This window comes from Canis lupus, chromosome 19 (assembly GCF_011100685.1).
Source record: "Canis lupus familiaris isolate Mischka breed German Shepherd chromosome 19, alternate assembly UU_Cfam_GSD_1.0, whole genome shotgun sequence".
Lineage (NCBI taxonomy): Eukaryota > Metazoa > Chordata > Mammalia > Carnivora > Canidae > Canis > Canis lupus.
Window position 1 is genome coordinate 27076151 of NC_049240.1, and position 24409 is coordinate 27100559.

The 24409-nt window shown below is 40.0% G+C and overlaps 1 protein-coding gene across 1 annotated transcript in view; it reads right to left on the reverse strand.

Annotated features, from left to right (window-relative positions):
- Positions 1-24409, reverse strand: part of CNTNAP5 (contactin associated protein family member 5) — a 785909-nt gene that overhangs the window by 67183 nt on the left and 694317 nt on the right. Inside the window, 1 exon segment of the mRNA NM_001048108.1 lies at positions 23186-23407. Within this exon segment, the coding sequence (NP_001041573.1) occupies positions 23186-23407 (222 nt within the window).

A 24409-nucleotide genomic window follows, 5' to 3' on the forward strand; every position in this document is an offset into this window, starting at 1 on the left:
TTTCACGTATCGTACTCATCATTGTTGTCAGTCCACAGGCCTGCCCTCTGTGGTTCTGTTGTTATTGCAAATGGAGATACTCTGATTCAGATGTATTCAGGGACTCATCCAAGATCATCTAGCTAGGGAACATCAGAGCTGAGATGCATCCCCAAGTCTACCTGTTTCCATCTACTATACCACTCTTTAGTCTGATGGGGGCACCAGAGAACAATGTGAAAAGGAACACTGCTTTTCCTTCCTGAGTTAGAAAGATTTCATTGATTTGCAAAAAGTGGCATACCTAGTTTGCAATAAAGTCAGGGTTAAGCCTGGATTCTTGTAAATCTTACTCCATAATTCCTTCTGCATTTAATCTTTAGGGCCCAGGTTAGTGTGGTGAAGGTCTTTGCCAAGGTGGAATATGTGGTGGTGGCAAGGATAATCACAGGGATGGGGGTTGCTGGTGAGTAGGGGACAATAGGCACTTGATGAGGGGTCAGGTTTAGAATGTGGCCCCTACACCAAACGCAACAGCTCGTTAGTATATATAAGAAGTGGCCCCTATATGACAATGGAGCATGCTAGGTTTTCTTTTGTTGTTGTTGTTTGGGTTTTTGTTTGTTTGCTTGTTTTGTTTTAGCACTTGATGTGGTGTCACAGGTAACTTTTCCAGAATCACGCCCCAGGAAGAGGTTGGTTGTAAGCCTACACCATACTTTTGCTCATCAATTGTAGATAGGATGACCCCATAATCAGCATGCCAGGAACAACCCCAAATTACCCAAGTTATGAGGGTAAAATTATTATTAACATTCCTTTTTAGTATCAAGTTTCCTTGCACTGGTGATAAATTATTGGTTGCACTAATTACAGCATTTATGATACATACCACATTTATTTTTCTGAGTTATTTTTATTCTGCAAGCCATGAGCTCCTTGAGCATAGAAAGAATGTTTTAGGCACTTAAACCTCCATCTCTCCACATTTCAGCACAATGCTGGGTACACGCAGGTATAATTGAGGTTCCCTATATGTAGACATATTATTCAATATTTACTTACTGAAGTTTTTGCTTAAGATACACTTACCTCAATTTCTGCCAGAGATATAGTTGCTATTTTATTTTTGTTTTTGTTTTAATTTAAAATCTCTCTCAGTAGGCAAAACATGCACAGTCTAACAGAATATCCCAGGAAAGTTTCCCATACAAGCCAAGCCTTTTTAGCAAATGCTCTAGAAGTGAGTAAACATAACATCTGCATTTGCTATATAAACACCACAGATTTAGAGTGAAATGACTCAGAGTTTGCCTAGAAATCATTTGAGATGTTGATTTGTTTTTCTGATTTCATTGTCTGAAACCTGCTTTTTTTTTTAACTTGAAGCAAAGACTAAATAACTTTTAGATACAGAAATACTTCTCAAAAAATGGTAATAATGCATCTAGTTCAAGGGGTTACTAATCACATAATGTTTTTCTATGAACAATTCATGCAAAGGCAGTCACAGTGGTTCTTTAGATAATTTGTGTTCCATAAATACACAATAGCATGGCTATAGTAATTTATTTAATAGACTGGTTAAAATTGCTCTAATGCTAGTCTCAAAGGATAAAGAGAAGAGTTAAATAGATAATGAAGGAAGGTGAAGGGTCTTAATGGAAAAATGCAAATTGGAAGAATCAGAGGTTCTCACTCCAAGACTCCTTTACCTAAACCCCCCACCTCAACCTAGTAGAGAAGAGGGACAGAAGCTATTACCCAATAGAGGTCTGAGGACCCATCTTAGCCAGGAAGATGGGAGGCCTTATCAAATCCCAAGGTTACAGACTACAAAACCAAGGCTAATCCAGGGATAAAATTATAATCAACAGTCAAATAAAAAGTCAGCTGTGACAGGAAAAAAAAAATGGCTGGATGATAAGACAGAAGGCAGATACTCTGCAAGGAGAAGAAACCCTAGAACATGAGGAGAAATCAGTAGGTCTAGAATGAGGCCTGAAAACCTACATCTCTCACAAGATTCCTGGTGATAAAGAGACTGCTGATCTGTGGGCCACACGTTGAATAGCAGGAGCCTGCAGACCTTCTGCAAAGTGTGGCAGTGTCTTCATAGAGGTTTCTGTAGGACCAAACTATGATTCTCAAAGGTTAGTGTACATCAAAAATCACTGGGGTCACTGATAAAAACACAGAAGCCTCAGCCCCATCTTCAGATATTAGGAGTCAGGAGGTCTAAGGCAGAGCCAATATACTGCATCTCCAATAAGTCTCCAGGCGACGCTGATGCTAGTGAGCTGGGAACCACACTTTGAGAACTACTGCTGTAAGCACTCTTCAGTCACTCCTAAGTTTTCATTTTGTTTTGTTTTTTAAGATGTTCTATTTATTTGTTTGAGAGAGAGCAGGGGGGAGGGTCAGAGGGAGAGGGGAAAGTGGATACCTCACTAAGCAGGGTGCCTGATGTGGGACCAGGTCCCAGGACTCCAGGATCATGACCTGAGCCAAAGGCAGACACTTAGCCAACTGAACCACCCAGGTGTGCCAGCCTCTCCTAAGTTTTAGGGAGTCACTGTTAAAGATATATGACTGAATCATCCAATTCTTTGTTCACTTTTTCTTTTTTTTTTCTTTTTAGATTTTTTTTATTTATTCATGAGAGACACAGAAAGAGAGGCAGAGACACAGGCAGAGGGAGAAGCAGGCTCCATGCAGGGAGCCTGATGTGGGTCTCGATCCCAGGACTCCAGAATCATGCCCTGAGCCAAAGGCAGACGCTCAAATGCTGAGCCACCCAGGCATCCCTGTTCACTTTTTCAAAATAAATACATACACACAAAATCTAATGTAGGAGTTGTACATTGCACCAAAGCAGTAGTTTTAAAGTGTGTCCCTCAGCATCACCTGAGATTTTGATAAAAATCTAATTTTTTAGGCCCCCCTGTAGGCATTCCCACTGTAGGGCCCATCAATCTGTGCTTCAAGGAGGCCTGTGGGTGGTTCTGATCCCCCTAAGTTTGAGAAGCACTACCTAAAGATGAAAGAAAATGCTGATGGGAGAGATATGTAGATGGATGTACAAATCAATGGGCTAGAAATCAGATAACCTGAGATTGATGCCAAGCTCTGTTTCTCAGTTTTATGACTCTTACACATACCACTTCAGCTTTCTGTCATTCAATTTTCTTACCTATAAGTGGAGGGTTCCTCCCTAATTACTCAGGTATTAAGGTAGGTTGTATTATTGTCTCCAAATACATATTTATATTTCCTATAAAGGGATTACACACCATTGTCCATGGTCATGAGACTGGTTGTGCCCTGGTTGCTGTTGGGCTCAACTACCTGACTTGCCTTGTCCAAGCGTCTACAAGCAGAAGCTTTAAGAAGCACTGCATGTTTCCACAGACAAGCTTGCTTTTTTTCCTCTATCAGAGAAGAGAGAATCTCACATAGATCTATTGCTTCAGCCTAGGCCTTCAAAATGAGATGACACACGGAGCAAAATCATAGAACCTGACCCACAGCCAGAGGGAAATAATGTGGATATTTGTTGTGAGACGCTGAGATTTGGGTTGTGTTAGTTGTGATAGTAAGGCTAACACAGGCATCGTATGCAGACGAAAGACATAATGTACATAAAAACTTGTTGAATGAGGGGCCACTATAATTTAGGGCAAAGATTGAAAACAATAACTTAGGGGCACAACTGCTGGGATTTTCCTAACTGTGCCACTTTAATGAGATTGCCTCGCTTTCGTTTTCTCTCTCTCCTTTGTCCTTCGTTCATTCCTCCTTTCCTCCTTCTATCTCTCCCACCTTCTGTGCAGTTTTACTTCTGTTTTTCCCCTTACTTCTCCAGCTGATGTGAGGAGTAGGGCTGGGGATGAAATGGAAAGAGAGGGAAGATACTCCCATTCTGGTTACTAATCAGGTCTTGATTCCAGAGCAGAAAATCATCATTCTCCAAGGGATGATAAAATGGGCCAAAAGTACTGGAATGTGTATTCTAGATGGATATAATCATCTGATTATCAGCATGATGAGACCTCTAAATCTGAATCTTTAAAAATGCCTCGATAGCTTGAAATCACATTTACCTTCAAATATGATTTGAAGCAAACAAATGGACTAAGTTCTTAGTTGTCACAGTAGACAACAGCTTGACTCTGAGTGTGTAACAGAACAGAAGTGTGTGAAGAATGTACAATGCATACTAATGGAGATTCAGTGACTTTCTCCAGACCTGACCCATTTCTATAAGGGAGAAAAACTTATCCCTTCCAGATAGTTCTATCAGTTTACAAATCAAACAGTTGTGTTGCTCTAAGGCCCTAAGACAATATGCAATTACACTTCCCAAACTAACATCTCTAGACGCAGAGGCCTAAAAAGTAATATATGGCCAATAAAGGAAAAGCATGGGGAACAGGAAAAGACACTTCAAGAAAAGGACACATGGTAAGTATGCAGCCTTATGGGGTGAGTTACCACTGGTAGAGAAGCTCATAGAACATGTAGCCTGGTGGCATGGATTTTTCCTACTATTCTTATTTTTCTTTTGTCTCTCATTCTGCTTGGCAATTGCTCTTTTTTTTTTTTTCCCCTTTTTTTTAAAAAAAAAAAAACTGTTTTGCTGTTATGGCTTCCTGTGCTTGCTTCTTTTCATTTCTGTTTTTATTTCTTTCCCTTAACTTTATATTATTTAGTCTGGTTTTTAAATTTAGCTTTGAAGCTGAAGGATTAAATCTTAAAAACAAATCTCAATTCATCAGATCCTACTGACCAACTGTTACTTTGAAGTCAACTTTAACTCTTTCTTGGGTGGAATGCTGATTTAATATAAGTGTTCTGGTGACAGATGATGAAAATCTCCAACAAGCTTCAGGTCATTGGATACTAACAGATTCATACTGCCATTTATTAATTAGGAATATTCTACCAATAGTAAAGAGGAGCCCCACAGCCGTGATGCTGGTGATCTCATATGACTAGTATAAAAGGTAAACTGAACTTCCAATCATTCAATCAACTAATACTTTAGTGAATGTCTGCCATGTGCTGAACTTCATTCTAGAGATACAAAAGACAAAGTTTGTGATAGCCAAAATTTATATTCTGGCTTTAATGACAGGCAACAAGCAAATAAATGTATAATATAATGCCGGGTAATAAGATGATTAAGGAGCACCAGGCAATGTAGAAGGCAGAGAAAGAAAAGTACAGCCTGACTTAGAGACAGTGTGGTCCTTATAAACCCCACTCCTTGGGGTCCTAATACTGCAGCCTGTGGCCCAGGATGGATTCTCAGATAAGATGCCATTCATGGGACCTAAATGAAACAGCCATTTGCAAATGGAATCATCTAATCCAGGAGACAGTATTCTAACAACACAGAAGTACACTCAGATCCCTTATTGTCACTATTCCCCTGCCAAGGTTAGCCATTATTACAATTTCTAATGACATAGATTAATTTTTCATGTTTTTAAAATTTATAAAAATTGAAATCACAGAAATCTTTTTTAAAATCTGGTTTCTTTCAACATTAAATTTGTGATTTATCGATTGTGTTTGATGCATTTTTAGGTCATTCTTACTGCGTTTAGTGAATATATAAAAGTACCATGTTTTAATGCCCAAGAAACACTAAAAATGTGGTCGGCAGACTCTAGGGTGGGTCTCATGTTCACATTCTATAGGTAAGCCCAACCCTTGAGTGTAGGTGGGGACCTGTGGCTTGCTTTTAACAAACAGGAAATGGCAAAGGTGATGGGATATCACTCCTGGGATTCTATATCAAGATCTATCCATGTATATATCTGCTGGTGCTCCCTTGCTGGTTTGCAGAGTTAAGCTATGAGGACATATGGGAAGTTCCATGTGGCCAGGAACTGCCAGCGCTCCTAGGAACTGAGAGCAAGGGCTGGTGGTCAGCCAGTTAGAAACTGAGACCTCCATTCTAAAACCTCAAAGACCTGAGTTTTGCCAACAGCCCGAGGAAGCTCAGAAGCGGCTCTTTCCTCAGTGGAGTCCCTGATCAGACCACAACCCACCTGTGAAATCCTGAGCAGGAGACCAAATACACTGCTTGTATTCCTGACTCAAGGAAACTGTGAGATAAGAAATGTGTGCTCTTTTGACCCACTAATTGGAAATGAAATGGAAAACTAATACAAGAACCCGGATCTCTGGCTTTCTAGCATCGTGATTTTTATCGCTTTGTGTTGCTGCAGGAAAAACAAACACCCTATAAACAACTCCATATTCTTTCTCCGTAATCCATTTTCAACGATAACCAATGTGGCAAATGCAAATCATGAAGTATATTAGTCCCAGTTTAATCATTTTAAATCTACAGCAGCCTGTCCTTTAACTTTAAAAAGCCATTTATTAGTTGGTCAGACACAGATGAAAAAACAGAAGCAGTTAAGGTTGGGCATCTCAGAACACTTCCTGGGAAGAATGATCTTAGAGGAGGAAAAGAAAAAAAAAAAAGAAAACGGGGGCTGTATATTTTCATGATGCTATTTTCAGCATGTATTTCCCATAGATGCATCTTAAGCACTTTGGAGCAATGCCAACCAGGGTGCAACGTAGATATAAGTCAATATCATTACAACACAGGCACTTAACAGGAAGACATGACTGATGCAATACACCTGCTCGCATGAGAAGAACGCTTGCCCGCTCTGGGGAAATAAGTTTCCGATACCCCGTTTCTACTCCTTTTCACTTTGTCCTTGATTTATTGCCTTTGCCCAGCTTCAGCACGACAAAGGCTTCAGCTTTCAGTACAAAATGATATTCCAGACTCCACTAAATATATTTGTAAGACAAGGGCAGCCAACAAAATTAAACTGCCGGCACAAAGACCGGCTGTTATTTAAAGCTAGAGAGAGATTACCGGGGATTATTACTTTATCAAAAAATATTTCAGCTACGAAACCAGTGCTTATTTCTCCAGTACTTTGGCTGTGTGCTAATTTATCTCCCACCTTGCATGGATTTTGTCTTTCATTGCCAATTTATTGGAAAGCCTGACAAATGTTGGTGGCCTATGGTACAGGACACCCAGGCTTACTTAGTTATTGCTACAGAGAGCTGGAAATCAGGACCTTCAAAGAGGATTTATGTGTGCTGTTTCTTTGATTTTTATTGTTGTGCTTTCATTTGAACCATCAGGAATTTCATCTTTAATCTCATTTGTCTGATATGTCATTTGCAAATATCTTCTCCCATTCTGTAACAAACAATCCAATCATGAAATGGGCAAAAGACATGAACAGAAATCTCACAGAGGAAGACATAGACATGGCCAACATGCATATGAGAAAATGTTCTGCATCACTTGCCATCAGGGAAATACAAATCAAAACCACAATGAGATACCACCTCACACCAGTGAGAATGGGGAAAATTAACAAGGCAGGAAACAACAAATGTTGGAGAGGATGCGGAGAAAAGGGAACCCTCTTACACTGTTGGTGGGAATGTGAACTGGTGCAGCCACTCTGGAAAACTGTGTGGAGGTTCCTCAAACAGTTAAAAATAGACCTGCCCTACGACCCAGCAATTGCACTGTTGGGGATTTACCCCAAAGATATAAATGCAATGAAACGCCGGGACACCTGCACCCCGATGTTTATAGCAGCAATGGCCACGATAGCCAAACTGTGGAAGGAGCCTCGGTGTCCAACGAAAGATGAATGGATAAAGAAGATGTGGTTTATGTATACAATGGAATATTACTCAGCTATTAGAAATGACAAATACCCACCATTTGCTTCAACGTGGATGGAACTGGAGGGTATTATGCTGAGTGAAGTAAGTCAGTCGGAGAAGGACAAACATTATATGTTCTCATTCATTTGGGGAATATAAATAATAGTGAAAGGGAATATAAGGGAAGGGAGAAGAAATGTGTGGGAAATATCAGAAAGGGAGACAGAACGTAAAGACTGCTAACTCTGGGAAACGAACTAGGGTGGTAGAAGGGGAGGAGGGCGGGGGGTGGGAGTGAATGGGTGACGGGCACTGGGTGTTATTCTGTATGTTAGTAAATTGAACACCAATAAAAAATAAATTTAAAAAAAAAAATAAATAAATGGAGGTGGTGGATATGTTATCGGTGTGGCAGTTGAGTAGATATAGTCTATCTTTCTGTATGTTTGAGAACTTTTATAATAAAACAACTAGTAAAACATTAAAAAAATAATAATAATCTCATTTGTCTTTTAGAGGCCCCACCTAAGGATGGCATCACAAACAACTAAAACCCAACAGCAGTACCATTATGGAGCTGATGACCTGTTCACAGCTTTTCCTCTACCCTTTTTAAATGCAATATTTTATCTGTTTCACACTGCCTCTCTTTTAAGATACCTTTCCCCAGACCCTTCATGTACGTTGAGAGGAAAAATACCTATCAAAATTAGAAATAAAAGGATAATGGTAATCCAGTTTTGTGATTTGCTATTTCTTAAGGTTTTTCTCTCATTTTCGCTTCATGCTTTTAAGTAAAGTTGTTATCCAATTTAATTTATTCTGCTTGATTCTTAGCTGCACTTTAGTACACCATAAAGATATGACAGTGAACTCTTTTGAAGATGAACCATTAGAATATGCTTCTAAAAAGGCTCTTTTGCTTGGCAAAAAAAAAAAAAAAAAAATGCCCCATTTTCATTAAAAGCTCTCAAGCAATTTCACATGAAAATGTTGTCTATAGTGGCAATGTATGTATCATGTGTACATATCAGGCCTCCAATGGTCCTGGACCCGTGCTGAGTCCTTAAATTAGTGTTATAGTGATGGATCCAACAAGTTAGCAGAGACTGAGACAATTTCGATAACAGGCTGCTGCAGAAACCTGGTAAAAGGGCACTTAACACAGTATTTGGGAGGGAACTCGAATGCTTCCCAGAAGTGACATTAAATTTAGACTGGAAGAAATAAGAATTTGCCAACAAAGAAGAGATGAAGGTAGGAAAGGAAAGAATGATTCAAGCAAAGGTAGCAAATTGTTCAAAGACACAGAGGTGAAACAGCAAGATGTATTCAATCCTGGAAACATAATTCAATATGAGGAGAGGGTACAGTCGGGTATGAGAATAATATGAATTGAAACTTCACAGGAAAGCAAGGACCTAGGGCTGAGCCAAGTTGGGAAATTAGCCCAAGGGCAGTGGGAGCTATCAGAAATGAGTGACATGAATATGTTTGAATTTTAAAAGGATCACCCTGGTCAGAATAGAGAATGAATTAAAAGGGCACAGCCTGGAGGCTGAGAAACTATTGTTGGACACTGTTGTGGTAATCTGATCCTGGGGTTAAATGGTTAGAGCAAAGAGAACCCAGTGAGGGTGTACAAAATTGACAGATGTAAGAGACTGAAGAAGTAAATACAATGTGATGCAAGAGGGTAGAATAAAACTTGGTGATTGATGGTCTCTGGAGGGGTAAGGAAAAGGAAGATATGGGTGAAGCATGTCTCTGATTGCATGAACATATGGGTGAAGCATGTCTCTGATTGCATGAACATAGAGCACTCCTTTGAGAAAGGAAAGACTCAAGCAAGGGAAGATGTAGCTATGTGCATGTGTATGTGTGTGTGTGCTTACGTGTATGTGTTCATGAACATATGTCTACATGAGTGTATCTGTGTGCATATGTATGTGTATGTGTGTATTACATGTGTGTGCATGCATGTATGTGTATGCACCTGTGTGTGCTGGAGGTGGGGTAAGCTTGAGGTTAGTTTGGGACACGTGGAGCTTGAGGAGTCTGTATGACAGCCAATTAACATTGCCCCGTCAAGCAGTTGGGACAATTTTCCCAAAGCCACGAAGATCTACATAATCACTAAATGAAGTCACGAGAATAGATGATATCTCAGTAAAGGTGTATTCTTACTCCAAAAAAAAAACCCCAGAACTGCCCCAAGGAAGCCAGTATGTAAAGGGCAGCCTGAGGATGAGGTATCCACAGAGAAGGCTGAAGAAGCAGTCAACAGCATAATGTGTTGTAGCAAACCCATGGAAGTTAAGGCCTGAAAGAGCTCTGGCAGTAAGATGACTTCTTAGTGGTCTTGGCATGCGCCACTTCAATAAAGTGTGCTTAACAGTTATAGAAGTAAAACAATTTGTTTTACTTCACTCAGCATAATACCTTCCAGTTCCATCCACGTTGAAGCAAATGGTGGGTATTTGTCAGTAATATAGAAAGATTTAACAAGACAAAGCAACTTCTTCCCCACACCGTCCTACTATGGGCCCTCATCCTTCTATGCTTTGACTTTTAGTTCTGTAAGTTTTCTTGTTATTTTCCTTCAACTTTATTTTCTTAAATATGTTGTTCTTTCCTAGTGCATTAATTTTAAATATTATATTTTGCCTTCCCACAATGGCAGAGGAGGAATTACCTTCCTTGGACCCAGTCGATTCTCCCCATATTTCCAATACAGGCAAGTTACAATTTTGGTTAGGTTGGTTTTCAAAGTCCATGTTGTTGTGTCTGATGTAAGTATCACCCTTTGATGGTATCTATCGCTTGTATGTTTTCTGTAAGAGCTTCTCTTCAAAAGTCCTCTGTCAATATGCCTTATTCAGGACCAGGTTTTCTCAACTTCTAAGGTATTGACATTCTGAGTCAGATAATTCTTTGTGGGGGGGCATGGGGGGTTAGGGAGAAGGAAGGCTGGGGTCCTTAAGATATTTAGCATCATCCCTAGCTTCTATCCACTACACACTAGTTGTGCTTGTCATCTTTATAACTAGGAATGTCTCCAAATATTACCAAGTATCCCCTGGGGGCCAAAATCATGCCCAGTTGAGAACCACTGGTCTGGACTTGTTCCTCACTAGGATTTCACTGTAGCTATTATCCCAAAATTACCTTGCCTGTTCTGTGGTGGGGGGGGGGGGGGGGGGGAGAGACCTGTTTCCTGGATCTCATAACATTCTTTTGGATATACTTCTTTTTTTTTGGATGAAGCACATTGTAGCAGGCTGCCTCTACCATGGCACCATGGATCCCTATCTTCCAGTAGTCATAACTTTATGTCACCTCCTTCAACATCACATTGTACTAGATGTCACTGCTGAGTTTAGGTTCTAAAAATACCCCAATTTCTGTCATAGGTACTCTGTTTTTTGTGTATTTCTTTCTCCCTCTCTCTGTTTCTGTCTCTCTCTCTCTCTCTTCTTCCCACTATTCTCCACCATTTTTTTTCTTGGGGAGGCTAACTGACATGCTGTGAAGCCCTGTGAAAAAGTTGAAGAATTAATTACTGAAAGCTCCTGTCAATAGCCACATGATGGAGCTGGAAAGCAGATTATCCAGTCCCTTCAGACTACTGCAGCCCAGGTCAAGAGGTGTGATCTCACTAGAGACCATGAGCCAGAAACATCCAACTAAGCCAATCCTAGGTTTCCAACCTTTCACAGAACTGTGTAAAGGGATACATTTTTGTTGTTTATTTTTTTTTTCTTTTTTTTTTTTTACATTTTTGTTGTTTAAAGGTGCTAAATTTGGGGGTGATTTTTTACACAGACTCTGATGACTAATATATGCATATCAAATAGTATCTTTAAAAAGGTGTTTAGGGAGTCTTAATCACCCAAGCTACCTCCACCCTTTTACGTATGAAATTGTTCATATCTTCACACATGACTAATAATTGGACTAAGCATGGCATTCCAGTTGGAAAACCATTTATCATTAGGATTGTGAAGATACTTGTCCAAAATCTTCAAATTTCTAGTGATTCTGTTAAGTTGTTTGCTAGTTTGAGTCCTAATCCTGTCTTTAGCAAAGTTAGGGTTCTCCATTTGCCTTTATGTGTGAGTCTGTTCACTGATGGGTAGAGAAGCAGTTTTACATCCAATTTCTTTTATCCTATAAAGTATTTTTTAGTACACTTCTGCTAATGTACTTTCCCCACCTATTCCCCTTTTTATAAATACAATTAGATAGTGAACATCATGTTTTGCCCTCCAATTTTCTTTTGTCTTCATATTGCCCACATTTTGGTATTTTTTGTTTGACCTTCAGAGAGATTTCAAATGTGTTATCTATCTTCCAACTTTCTAGATTTTTAACAATCATCTCTACTTCATTTCCAAGAGTTCTTACTTATTGTTTTCTAGTTTTAGTTTAAAGAATCACGTTCTTGCGTCATAGATTTATATATTCTCCTACTTCCCTGAAATGCTATATTTTTAGTTTCTTCTACCTTTCACATTATCCCTGTTTTCTGCACTTATCTCTGTTTATTTATCTGCTTTGATCTTTTTCTTTCATCTTGGAGGTTTTATGGAAATATGTGATGGTCCTGGTCATCTGTTCACATCTGTGACTGAGGCACTATAAATTGGATTGAAGATTTTGTGCAGGGACTGAGTTTTCCAATAGGTGACTATATGGGTAAACTATTCTTTTCAATGGAGGCATTCCTAAAATTCCAGTTATCACATATATTTTTCATGGAGTTGTTCAGTTCTTCTGTGAAAAACTCTCTCATCTCCTACATGAAGAAAGAAATGCATCTCTGTAAGAGCTCTTGGAAGAAGGGAAAGTTAAGGCCCTTTCTCCCTTTAGCCCTGTATCTAGATCTTGCCATCAGCTTTGGAAACTCTGGTTCAATTTCTATATGCTACTAAATATGTCTGATCTTCTGGGATGGAGGTGAAAAGGAACTTGTTTGTCTTCCTAGACAAGGAAAAACAGATTTAGGGTCAACAGTTCTCTGTAAGAGTTTCTCATTTTCCCTTCTCTGACTTCATGCCTCACCCTGGACTCCATGGTGTACAGAATGCCCAGGCTTGATCCTTTCTCATGAAACCATCCCATTAGCATCCCTTCCTAGTGACTTGGACTGAGGCAGCTTTCCTCCTCCATCTGCTGTTCAGTTTTTAAAAATATTTTCATATTTCTTACCCATCATAAGCTCTGTTCTGATTCTTTGTCTTTTGGGGTTCTTACCTTTTTATTTTTTTTTTAAATTTCTTTATGTCATTGTGGAGGAGCGTATGAAGAGAACAGCAATAAATTTATATATTTATCCCTCATGTTTAAATAAGAACATCTATTTATTACACAAGATTTTTTTGAACCAGAAAAGTTCTGTTGAGCCCTATTAATAATATTAAAATCACTTGTTCTGAGAAAGTAGCACTCCCCCATGTTCTATTTCACTTCAAACTTTCACTCAACAGTGACTGTCAAATTTAGCTTGGCTAGTCTCTGTGCAGGGGCTCTAGCTATACACTGCAACTTGCATCACAGAATTTGGCATCAATAAGGAATGCTAGTTTGTCTGTTTTTGTTTTGTTTTGTTTTGTTTCCACTGGATAGTCCCGTGTGCTTCAGTGTGCACCAAAGTACAATTTACCAAATAGAAGGAGATATCTGGCACCTCTTCCACTGGCAATGCATTTCTAAATATCCCACAGGGTTTTAGTCCTCGTTATAGATTTGCCCCATCCTTTCTGTCTGGCCCACCTTTTAAACAGAGTTCTGGAAACAAGGCACTGTGAAGGACTACAGGGAGTGAATATGTCCTTCCTGACAATAGCACACACCCTACATAAAAGCTGAAGCAAGCACCAGAAAGAAAATAGCAGGTTCCATGAAAGTAGCACACAGAACCATGAGAGGTCAGAGAACAGAGGAGAATAGTTCATAGGCTAAAAAGAGACCAGCAGTGTTTACTTTTCAGCCTCACTGGTTCAATGCTGTGTCTTCTTGGACAAGTCACTTAAACCTTTCTGTGCCTAAGTTTCTTCATCTATAAAATTGGAAATGTTGGTACTAACTTCACAGCCAATGTAAGGGAATGAGATGAACTAACACAAAACTAAAACTGCTAAAACTACATTTTGGTACACATTAAGCACTTCTCAAATATTAGCTGTTATCAACTGTTTTTGAGCTAGAAGGTTAGGGAAGGTTTCTGGTGGGCGGTGTTAGAAATTCAGACTGGACTCGTAAGATTGAAAGCCTGCTTACCATGTCTCCACGGCAGCTTTATAATAGGGGATTCGATTTCCAGAGCTCTCATTTCTAAACTTTGAGAGAATAAGCTACTTATTAAAGTGGAAACACATCTCCAATAACTTTGAATGAAGAGAAATAATGATAATCCAAGGCCTACTTGCTGCACAAAAGGTAATTAACTGCACAGAGAACTGAATAAACCCCAAGCTTGGACTATCTGCTGACTGTTTCACGTCTTGAGATGTAAGTATTTACAGATCCAGTGTTCTAAGAAGAATAAAAACATGTCTTTTCTCTGAGAAAAGCTTTCTTCACACAGACTTCAACTACTTTCTTAATCTTTAAACTCCTAATTAGAGTTCTAGTCCAAAAGCTAACCATTCAGTTCCCTGTTCTCTCCAACCCTGGCTTTAAAAAATATCAAGGTGGCTCAATCACCAGCCAGCGCTTTGCTCTGTTTTATAATAACTCTTCCTTGTATTTATCCCACATCTTTCATCGGAGCTCCTTCAAACCCTTTACAGACAGGATCTTATTAATCCTCAACAACATTGCTGCACGACCCTTGACCATTGCAATTATCCCAAATTTACAGATGAAGAAACCAAGGGCACGCCTTTTCTCTTTTTACAATGAAGCATAAAAGCAGATAATAATTCTCTTAGTTCTCACAGTACAGTTGTAAGCAACCAGCTTTGCTGAAAAAAAAATAAAAACAGTTGCTCAATTCTTAGAAAATTTCTAAGGAGTTTTTTTTTTTTTTTTTTTTTTTTAAATTGAGAAAGTACAAAGATCCCAAAGGCCCTCAGAAAATAAAATCAAAGAATGCCAGCTCCACAGAGCTCCACTACCCAAACAACCCTGCCTCTCAAAAGTACATCACAGGTGACAAAATGGAATCTCAGGAAGGCCAGAATTAAGAATATTAATAATTAATATAATGTATGTTCATGCCCAAATTTACTTGAAAACCTTTTGTGATAGACTGAGGACTGCCGTATTTCCCCCCAATACAGCCCCACTGGCATTCTAGAAAGACCTCTCATGGACTCTGGGGAGTCCTGACACTTGCTAGGCATAATTCAATCCAAGAATACCAGAGGCCAACTCTGTGCTAAGTTTTCTGCTAGATGCTGACCTTACAAAGATGAAAATTGTATATGGAGTCCAACTTTAAGTTTCTCCCTGGAGCCAACTATATATACCCTATTTGTTCTTCTAATGTGAGCACATAGGACAGCATCTAGCACATAGTAGGTGTTGTAGACTGAATGTTTATACCCCTCCCCCCAATTCTTATGTTGAAGCCCTAATCCCTTTGTGGCCATATTTGGAAATAGAGACTCTAGGGAAGTAGTTGTGGCTAATTAAATAAGGGTGGGGCTCTAATCAATAGGATGAATGTCCTTTACAGAAGAGAAACCAGAGCATGCTCTCTTTCTCTCTCAGGCACATGCATACTAAGAAAAGGCCATGTGAACCCACAGTAAGAAAGGAGTCATCTATAATCTGATGGGAGAGCTAACCCAACTGACCCAACTGGCACGTTTATATTAGACTTCCAGTCTTCAGAACTGTGAGAAAGTACTGTGAAACTAGTACTACTAGTCTAGTAATTTGTTATGGCAGCGCTGGCAGATAAAAACAGTAGGTAGTAAATAAATGTTTGTAGAGATAATTGTATTTTGTATTTTTTTTGGGGGGGGGGGTTGTTTTTCTGTTTATTTTTGTTTTGTTTTTGAGAGAGAGAGTATGAGGTGGGAAAGGCAGGGGAGGGATAGAGGAAGAAGAGAGAGAGACTCTAAAGCAGGTTCCACGCCTGTCAGGGACCCTGAAATCATGACCTGAAATGAAACCAAATGTCAAATGCTCAATCAACTGAGCCACTGAGGTGCCCCTTGTCATTTCTGTTACCCTTAATTACATACTGGCCTTTGATTATTGCTTTTTACCCGGAGACTTAGAACACTGACTCAGTAACTCTGCTCTTCCTATTTTGGTTTCCTTGATGCTGGTGCTTACTGTCCAGCCAGCTCCACAGCCAGAGGGGCTGGGCTTAAGGTTGGAGTTTCCAAGCATTGAACTATATCCCTTCAGTCACATGTTGCTGGGCCTGGCCCTATAGTGAGGAGAGCTTACTTAGTCCTGTGCACAGAATCTGTTCTTCAGTTATTTTGTCTCTGTCTGTCTTTATTTCAGAAACATCAGGCAAGTTCTCCAAAAGTCTAGTTCAAGAGGGATTTGAGAAAGCTGTTCTTAAAGCGTTTTTGTTTTCATACTTACATATATCAAAAGCTGCTGCTGGTACCTAATGACAACAGCTAACATGGAGGTTGATAACCCTGTGCCTTCTCTTTCTCCTTCTTCAAGGTAATGCCCTCATCCCAACTAGATGCTCTGCCTCTAGACAATGGGTGATTTTCATGTTCTCTTTGCCCTATTTGATTAAAATTTAATCTCAGTCATCCTGAATCTTGACTTTCACATTCATGCTCTGTAGACCCAAGCATTCAGATAATTCATATTATTATTTTTATTATTATCAATGGGAAATGCAATGTGTTTTGTTCTTTACAGTCTATGAAGCACATCTTCTTGCATTATCTCATTTGATCTTTGTCTTAGTCTGATCGAACTGCTATAACAAAAAACTGCAGACTACGTAGACCAACCAACAGAAATCTATTTTCCCACAACTCTGGATGCCAGCAAGATCAAGGTGACAGTCAATTCAGTCACCAGTGAGGGCTCTCTGCCTGATTTGTAGATGGCCACCTTCTCACTACGTCCTTATGTGGAAAAGAGAGACAGAGACAGGAGAAAATCTGGTATTGCCTCTTTTAAGAACACTAACCCTAGCAGATCAGTGTTTTCTCCTTATTATCTAAATTAACCTTGACTTCCTTCTTACTCTAAATACAAGGACAGGCACCCAAATGGCTCAGTAGGTTAAGCGTCTGACTTCATTTCGTGTATATATATAGAGAGAGCATGAGTCAGAGGAAGAGTAGATGAAGAGAGAAGCTTGAGCAGACTGCACTGAGCATGGAATCCAATATAGGGCTTGACAAAGGACTCAATCTCACAACCCTTAGATCATGATGTGAGCCAAAACCAAGGGTCAGATGCTTAACTGACTGAGCTATGCCGGTGCCCCAACCTAGATCTAGTTTTATTCATCATACCTTCATTTCTGTACTCAGGCCCTCCCGTTGGAACAGTGGATTAACTGTCTATTCCGGAGGTGCCTTTTGTGCATGCCCACATTTTTGTCCTTCCTATAAGAGGAGGTGATGAGGAGAGACTACTGATAGCCTCTCAAAGTCATGATGTATCATAAACACATTACTCTGAAATGAAGGAGAAAAGCACAGCAAGACCTGTATCTCCCCACAACAAGAGATTATTGGAAAGCCCAGAAATGGAAAAAATGCATCAACCAAAATAGTCCTGCAGATATCAAAAGACAGTGGAGAATTTTAAGTTCAATAGCAGCAAGAAGTTGCTTGACAGGAGCCCAGCGACTGAGATGGTCATGGTGATGCCTTGAGAGATGTGCTTTTCTCTGCCTGTTTATCAACATTTCTGCTGCTCTGAGGAACTCAAATATACGCTGCTGGTGTCAGAGAGGGAGTGATAGGAGGCAGCACTAAACTTTGGAAGTCTTCTGCAAGAAAGCAGCAAAGGCAGAGAGTAGTCTAGGGTCAAACTAGCCCTGGTTAGCAGCTGTTGAAGTTTGTACTTTGAAGACACTCCCTCACTGGATTCCTCCTTACCCTTGTCTCCCTTGAGTCATTCTATTCAAAATGTAAAGTGTCTGGGTTCATCATTATTCCCTCCAAGGTGTGTGCAATCACAAATGCAGACAGCACATCCTTGTGAATGTATATGTTAAAAAAAAAATGATTGATAAAAAGGAAATGCTGAAGCAAAGCCAGACAAACGATTTAGTGCTGGAAGGCAGCTGAAGAGCCACCTTGGGAAGGTGACCTGGGGGTCCTGTTTGAATTTGGTATCCAAATGATTTCACCATAGGTTGATGGCCTTAGACTTAGCATATATTCTAAATTTGATTTTTTGAAACATTTTTACTATCAAGGAGTCAAGAAGGACATACGAGGAAAGAGTAAAAAGGGGAATTGATAGGAAAAAATATGTATATTTCACATACAGTGGAAATGAAATGGAGAAAATGAAGAACAGTCAAAGAAATCTCTCGTTTCATTAAACAAATATCTAATGTCTGCCTGAAAAACACTGTCTTATCTTTCATGTCTCAACTGAAGTTTCAGTATCTCCCTGAAGCCCCTTTGACCCTCCCTCCCAGAATGAATCGGTCAGTCTTCCTTTCTTTGCCTCAATCTACCTGGAACAGACTCTATCTCACATCTATGACACATTGTTGTCCTTCTTTGTTGTATCCAAAACTAGATCCTTAAAGGCAGAAGCCTGTCTGAATCCATCTCTTCCCTGCATGAAATAGTGCCTGCCACATGGTAGATACTCTGAATATTTGTTAAACGACAAATCTGAAGGTGAACTCCCTGGTACCGTGCAGAAGGCAGAGCCATTGCTCAATAAAATGCTGTGAAATTTATGTGTATTCTTTAAAATATTCTTTATTCTTTAGAATACTCTCATTGCCTTCTCTGGACCCTTTCCTCCTCATATGCCACTTCTTCTCCAACTGCTACACCTCCAAGAAGTTGCCTGCTGTCCAAAGCTCCAACCTAGGAGAACACAACTATCTTTACTCTCCTAAGGACTCTCTAACCCCAAATGCCTCCTTTTCATTCTCTAATCTTCCATCCCAGAAATGAAAATCCTTTTCATCTTCTAGGAAAAAGGACCTGTTTTCATTCCAAAAGACAGCTACAATTTAACCTGAATAAGTCTCTAGTTGGAGAAATTTCAAGAAAAATGATAAAGGGCAAAGAAAAATTCCAGGCGTGCCAAACCAAACCCCTGCCAGGGAGAGACGTGGAAGTATGACTTTGAGTCCCACTGCTCTTCTCTCCTCTGGCCTGTATACCCATATTAAATAGATTTGCAAGCCAAGGATTTTGTTCAGTATTTATGCAGTTCATCCACTTGTCTCCACCTCCTGGCTTCTTAACCCACAGTGCTGAAATTGGAGCCATTTTGTATGACATGGCTATGGGCATTTCCTTCCTCCTGGGGAGAACAAAAAGCACTCTTTTTAAGTGTGATCCTCTCATCATAATTTCCATAAGATTCCCAGAGGTGTCTTAAGCCAAAGAAAGGTTAAGAAACCTGCACTAATAGAAAACTCTTAACTTCATCTCAGAGAGGTGTGAATCAATCTTATAAAACCCTTCCAGAGAAAGACCTTCCCTAGTTAACCCTTTACCATGTTTGCTATCTTTTTGTTTTGTTTTATTTTGTTTTGTTTTCCCAAGCTACAGGTATTCTTAACTTCCATTAGTATTTTCAGGGGTATATTTCTCACTGAAGTCTATCAAAGTGTTATTAAATGTATTCCTAGCTTTCCATGAAGCAGGGTTCCCGTATTATTCACTGGCAATTAGGTCAGTGGCCTAATACCATGAGCATACCAATACCAATTATGAATTCCTTGTAGAAACATTTCAAAGGCTGCAAATGCAGCTCCAACAGAAAGAAATATAAATGTAAGACTACATAAGAAGGGAATAGAGAATCACAAAATCTTAGACTTGGAAAGAAACTCAGAGATTATTTTTCTCTCTCATCCACTGCCAGAATTCTTATTATAGTTTCTCCAACAAATTGTCATTTAATTACTTTTTGAAGACCTCTGATGACAAGAAATCCACTCTTGCTCAAGGCATTTGCCCTATTGTTTTAACCCCTGAATCCCTAGGAGATTCATTCTCAAAAATATAACTTCTGGTTAGATTGCTTGCGAAATCTGGACAATCTGATTCCTTCATGTATCTAGATTGTCCATCAAAAACCATAAGTCTCTCTTTTGAGTCTTTTTCCTTATCATATTTAGACAGCATAGTATCCTGTTTATTTTTCTTGCTCTCCACAGTTCCTGATACTGTGCTGTGAGTTGGTGAGGGAATGAATGAATGAATGAATGAATGAATACATACCTCTACTGCATCTCTATAGGATAAGATGGCAGGAAATGCCCAGGATCCTAAATCATGAATGCATCTACCACTGCCCAGTGTGACAAGAGTTCCTTAGAGCATTGGGGTAGGAGGTTCTGTGAGGCAGAGTGAGGGGAAGGAGGGCACAGCACTCCATGACTAGCCACTGCCTGGACACCTGTCTTCCTTGATGCAGAGTCAGATATGAAGCCTGAACTTTCACACTCGCCCTGGGACCTGAGCTTAAAACAAAAAAGCAAACAAAGATGGCACAAATATTTCCTTGCTTCCTGTACTTAGCCAGTGCTTAGAAAATGCAAATATCTATGGGGTCAAGTAGAACTTTCAGGGAAGTGAGTATAAGAAAATAGGCGATCAGGTCAAATTCAAGACTTCTTCCCAGTTAAATAAATTCAAGTTATTTAAAACACACTGTGTTTCAGAAAATAAATAACACCCTTCATTTAGAGCTGTGGTTTAAGAACACAAAATACGCGGGACACATGGATTGCTCAGTGGTTAGCGTCGGCCTTTGGCTCAGGTCCTGATCCCGGGATCGAAGATTGAGTCCTGCATGGGCTCCTTGCAGGGAGCCTACTTCTCCCTCTGCCTGTCTCTGCCTCTCTCTCTTTCTGTGTCTCTCATGAATAAATAAATAAAATCTTAAAAACACACACACACACACACACACACACACACACAAAATATGCTACCAAAGTCAGGGAGGGAGGCTTGAATTCTAACTCTTTCACTTACTTGCTGTGAGAATTTAAGCAAGTTATGTAGTGTCTGCATGCCTTAGTTTCTGGAGCTATGAGATTAATACCACCAACCACATAAGATTGTTGTGAGAATTAAGAGATGTCCACATTAATTAGAATAGTGCCCAGATTTATGTATACAATGGAATATTACTCAGCCATTAGAAATTACAAATACCCACCATTTACTTTGACGTGGATGGAACTGGAGGGTATTATGCTGAGTGAAGTAAGTCAGTCGGAGAAGGACAAACTTTGTATGGTCTCATTCATTTGGGGAATATAAATAATAGTGAAAGGGAATAGAGAGGAAGAGAGAAGAAATAGGTAGGAAATATCAGAAAGGGAGACAGAACATGGAAGACTCCTAACTCTGGGAAACGAACTAGGGGTGATGGAAGGGGGGGAGGGTGGGGTGGGGGTGACTGGGTGGCGGGCACTGAGGGGGGCACTTGACAGGATGAGCACTGGGTGTTATTCTGTATGTTGGCAAATTGAACACCAATAAAAAATAAATTTATTATTAAATAAAAAAGAGAATAGTGCCCAGAATGTGCATGTGTGTGTGTGTGTGTGTGTGTGTGTGTGTGTGTGTGTTTAGAGAGAGAGAGAGAGGGAGAGAGAGCATATGGAGTAGTACGTATATGTAATTGGATATAGTTATTCCTGTTATGCAATGTCTGTATCAATAGGCACAGCCTGGCAGGTACGGATGTGCCATGGAATCACACCTAAAAGAAGGTTTGGGGAAAATCATGCATCTCAGTGTTCTGTAACAATCTTACTATAGTCCAGCTACGTCACAGCAGAATGGTCTCGCTTAGAGGAAAAACAGAGGAGCTGATTATCAGGAGATCTAGCTTCTGGCCCCAACTGTGTCATGAATTATTTGGCTGGCCTATGTTAATTAGTTAATCTATGCCTCAGCATCCTCAGCCAGACTTATCCACATCACAGAGACATTATGGGGGCAAAGTTTAAGATGTGACAAGTTAATATAATGGTTCTAATCATACAAAGGTCTGCTGATAAATAAGAGGTCTAATAACCCATAATGGTTCTTTTTTGTCTTACAGGCTCTTCAAGATCAGATAGTCTTGGAGTGGTCAGTCAGTACCCCAGGTCCTCTCTCTCTCTTTATTCCTTCCCTTACATTTGCTCTTAGAATGAATGAGTCCTGTTATTGTTAGTGAGCCACTGTTATTATTAATGTACTTCAGGCATGATTCAACTCCTATGCCCACCAGTTTTGATCCTTGCATTAGGTCCACACATCAGTCTTTATTTTCAGTGCCCTAGTCAGAAAGCAAGATGAAGCAAAAAAGAATAATACCCACCCCCACCCCAACCCCGCATAAAAAAAAGAAGAGCAAGAGAAATAGCTGGAGTCTCTGTGGAGTCTCTTCTCTGTCCTAAGGTCTAGAGAAGGCAGAGGGTGTGCTGCAAAATTTAAGCCTCTGCCCCACCATGGTCCATCCCAGGGGATGGTTCTAAAACCTGGGCTACTCTCTTTATATCAGCAAATTACAGAAGGAGGAAGAACATGCTCTTGATCATGGGAACGTGTTATTTGAGACCAGACTATAGGGATGTCCATGTCTTTGCCCTCTTTGTTCTGTTGTTCCATCCCCTAGGATTTTGATCTCACAATGCCCTTGACCATGACTATATCAACAACCCTCCTCATTGTGAGGTGGAATTACACAGTGAGGGAAGAAAATCTCATTTCTCCTTACAGCTGTCAGAACTGGTGTCCTTCAACATCCCTTGCATGAAGTGGGTTCCAGGCTCTGTACCCATCTAACCTTTGCATATTCCATTTTGTGCACGTTGTCTTCAAAGTCTGGTTCTCAGCACCATGCCCCACATTGCACCAGGTTATGATTCACATATACCATTTCTTTCCAAGACCTAGGCAATCAACTTCTATTAATACAGCCTGCATTTATGCTAGTTGTTTTAACAGCCCTCAGTAAAGGAGACTGCAGCAAAGATGACACGATATATGTGACGAGTGTCCTTCTGAAATTCAGATATGCTTATGATTGTCTCCTCTACACTTAATGGATTCCAGCACAGAATAAATAATAAAAAATTACTGCTACACAGTTGAGGCAAATTAAAGTCAATGCATTTGAGACTTCAGCAATGAATTGACACTGGCCCTGAATACCAATTGCAAGTCATAAAGGTAAAGTACAATCAAGACTTTGGCTGGAGGTCTGGAATTAAGCTGCCCAGGTGGGACCAAATTTAGGTAGAAATTATGCAGGGTTCTGGAGGGCATGCACTGTCCCTCTAGCCCACTGTGACACTCCATCAGGCTTCATGCTTGTCAGTACTCACCATTCTTGCAGAGCAGGACAGCCAGGTAATCCTGAGAAGAATTGATGTAGAGCAAGAGGCTGGGTGCCTGGGCTGTCACAAAGCTAAATGCAATATTTTCCTTGGATGGAGCCGCATCTGCGTAAATCGCTGAGGATGAGAGGCTTATATTTTTGGTCACTGGGTAGGGTTCCTGAAACATATAAGTAACTGAAGTGCCAGCCTCAAAAACAGCAGAAACCTCTGAAAAATAGAAGAGAGGAATGCACACATTGCAACATTTAGTCAATTATTAAGGACAGCAATAACTGTTTATTGTTTGCTATGCATCAAGTACCATGTAAGGGTTTTCACCTGAATTATATAATATGCTTTCTACAATAAGTTTGAGGTGTCAGAAGTCATTACTCTCATTTAAAAATGAGAAACATGAGGCTTGCAGAGGTTAAGCACCTTGAACAAGGTTGCATAGCTAAGAAAAGAGAGCTGAGATTTGAATTCTGAAGTTTAGTTCAAATTTAACATACATCTGTGGGATAACCACCATGTGCCAGGCTGATTTCTCAAGAAGCAAAGATAAACTGTCCCTGCCTCCAGCATAGTAGAGATCAATTTTACTGAGACTTTCTTAGTTTCAAAACTGAGATTCTAACGGTTCCAGCTTGTGCTTTTCTGGTGTGCTAGGAAGATTGTGAGTGAGTTCTAAGTTACTGAAAATAGGACACTGGGGGAGGCAGCAGTAATTCCCCAGAAACAAGACAGAGAATCTGTGGAACTAATAGAAAAGGCATGAGTAGCTAACCCCCAGACTCTTATATGTGTGTGTGTGTGTGGATGTCTAAGAATTGGTAAAAACCAATTCCAAAGACAGCAAAGACTTAAGCAAACAGGCCTTCCTATGGGAGTCAATTCCTGTAGCATAACATGTTGGATGGAGTTTTGTCACCACTGTGGAGAAAGGCAGCATCTACAAACCGATGACATTCAATTAGCAGGAATGTGCAAATCACCCACCTTCCCTGTATCATGCACTCATTAAAACATCAGATTATTGTTTTAGTCTGGTGGAAGTATGGCTTCGGTTTTGGATCTGAAACCTCGATACCATCCTGGCTGTGTGGTACCAAGCCAGCTAGTGAACCCCTGTGAAGACTGTTTTGTCACCTGGTGAATGGGAAATATCACACCCACTTCAACAGCATTTCTGGGGGATAAATGAGATAATATGTGTATAGTACTTACAAG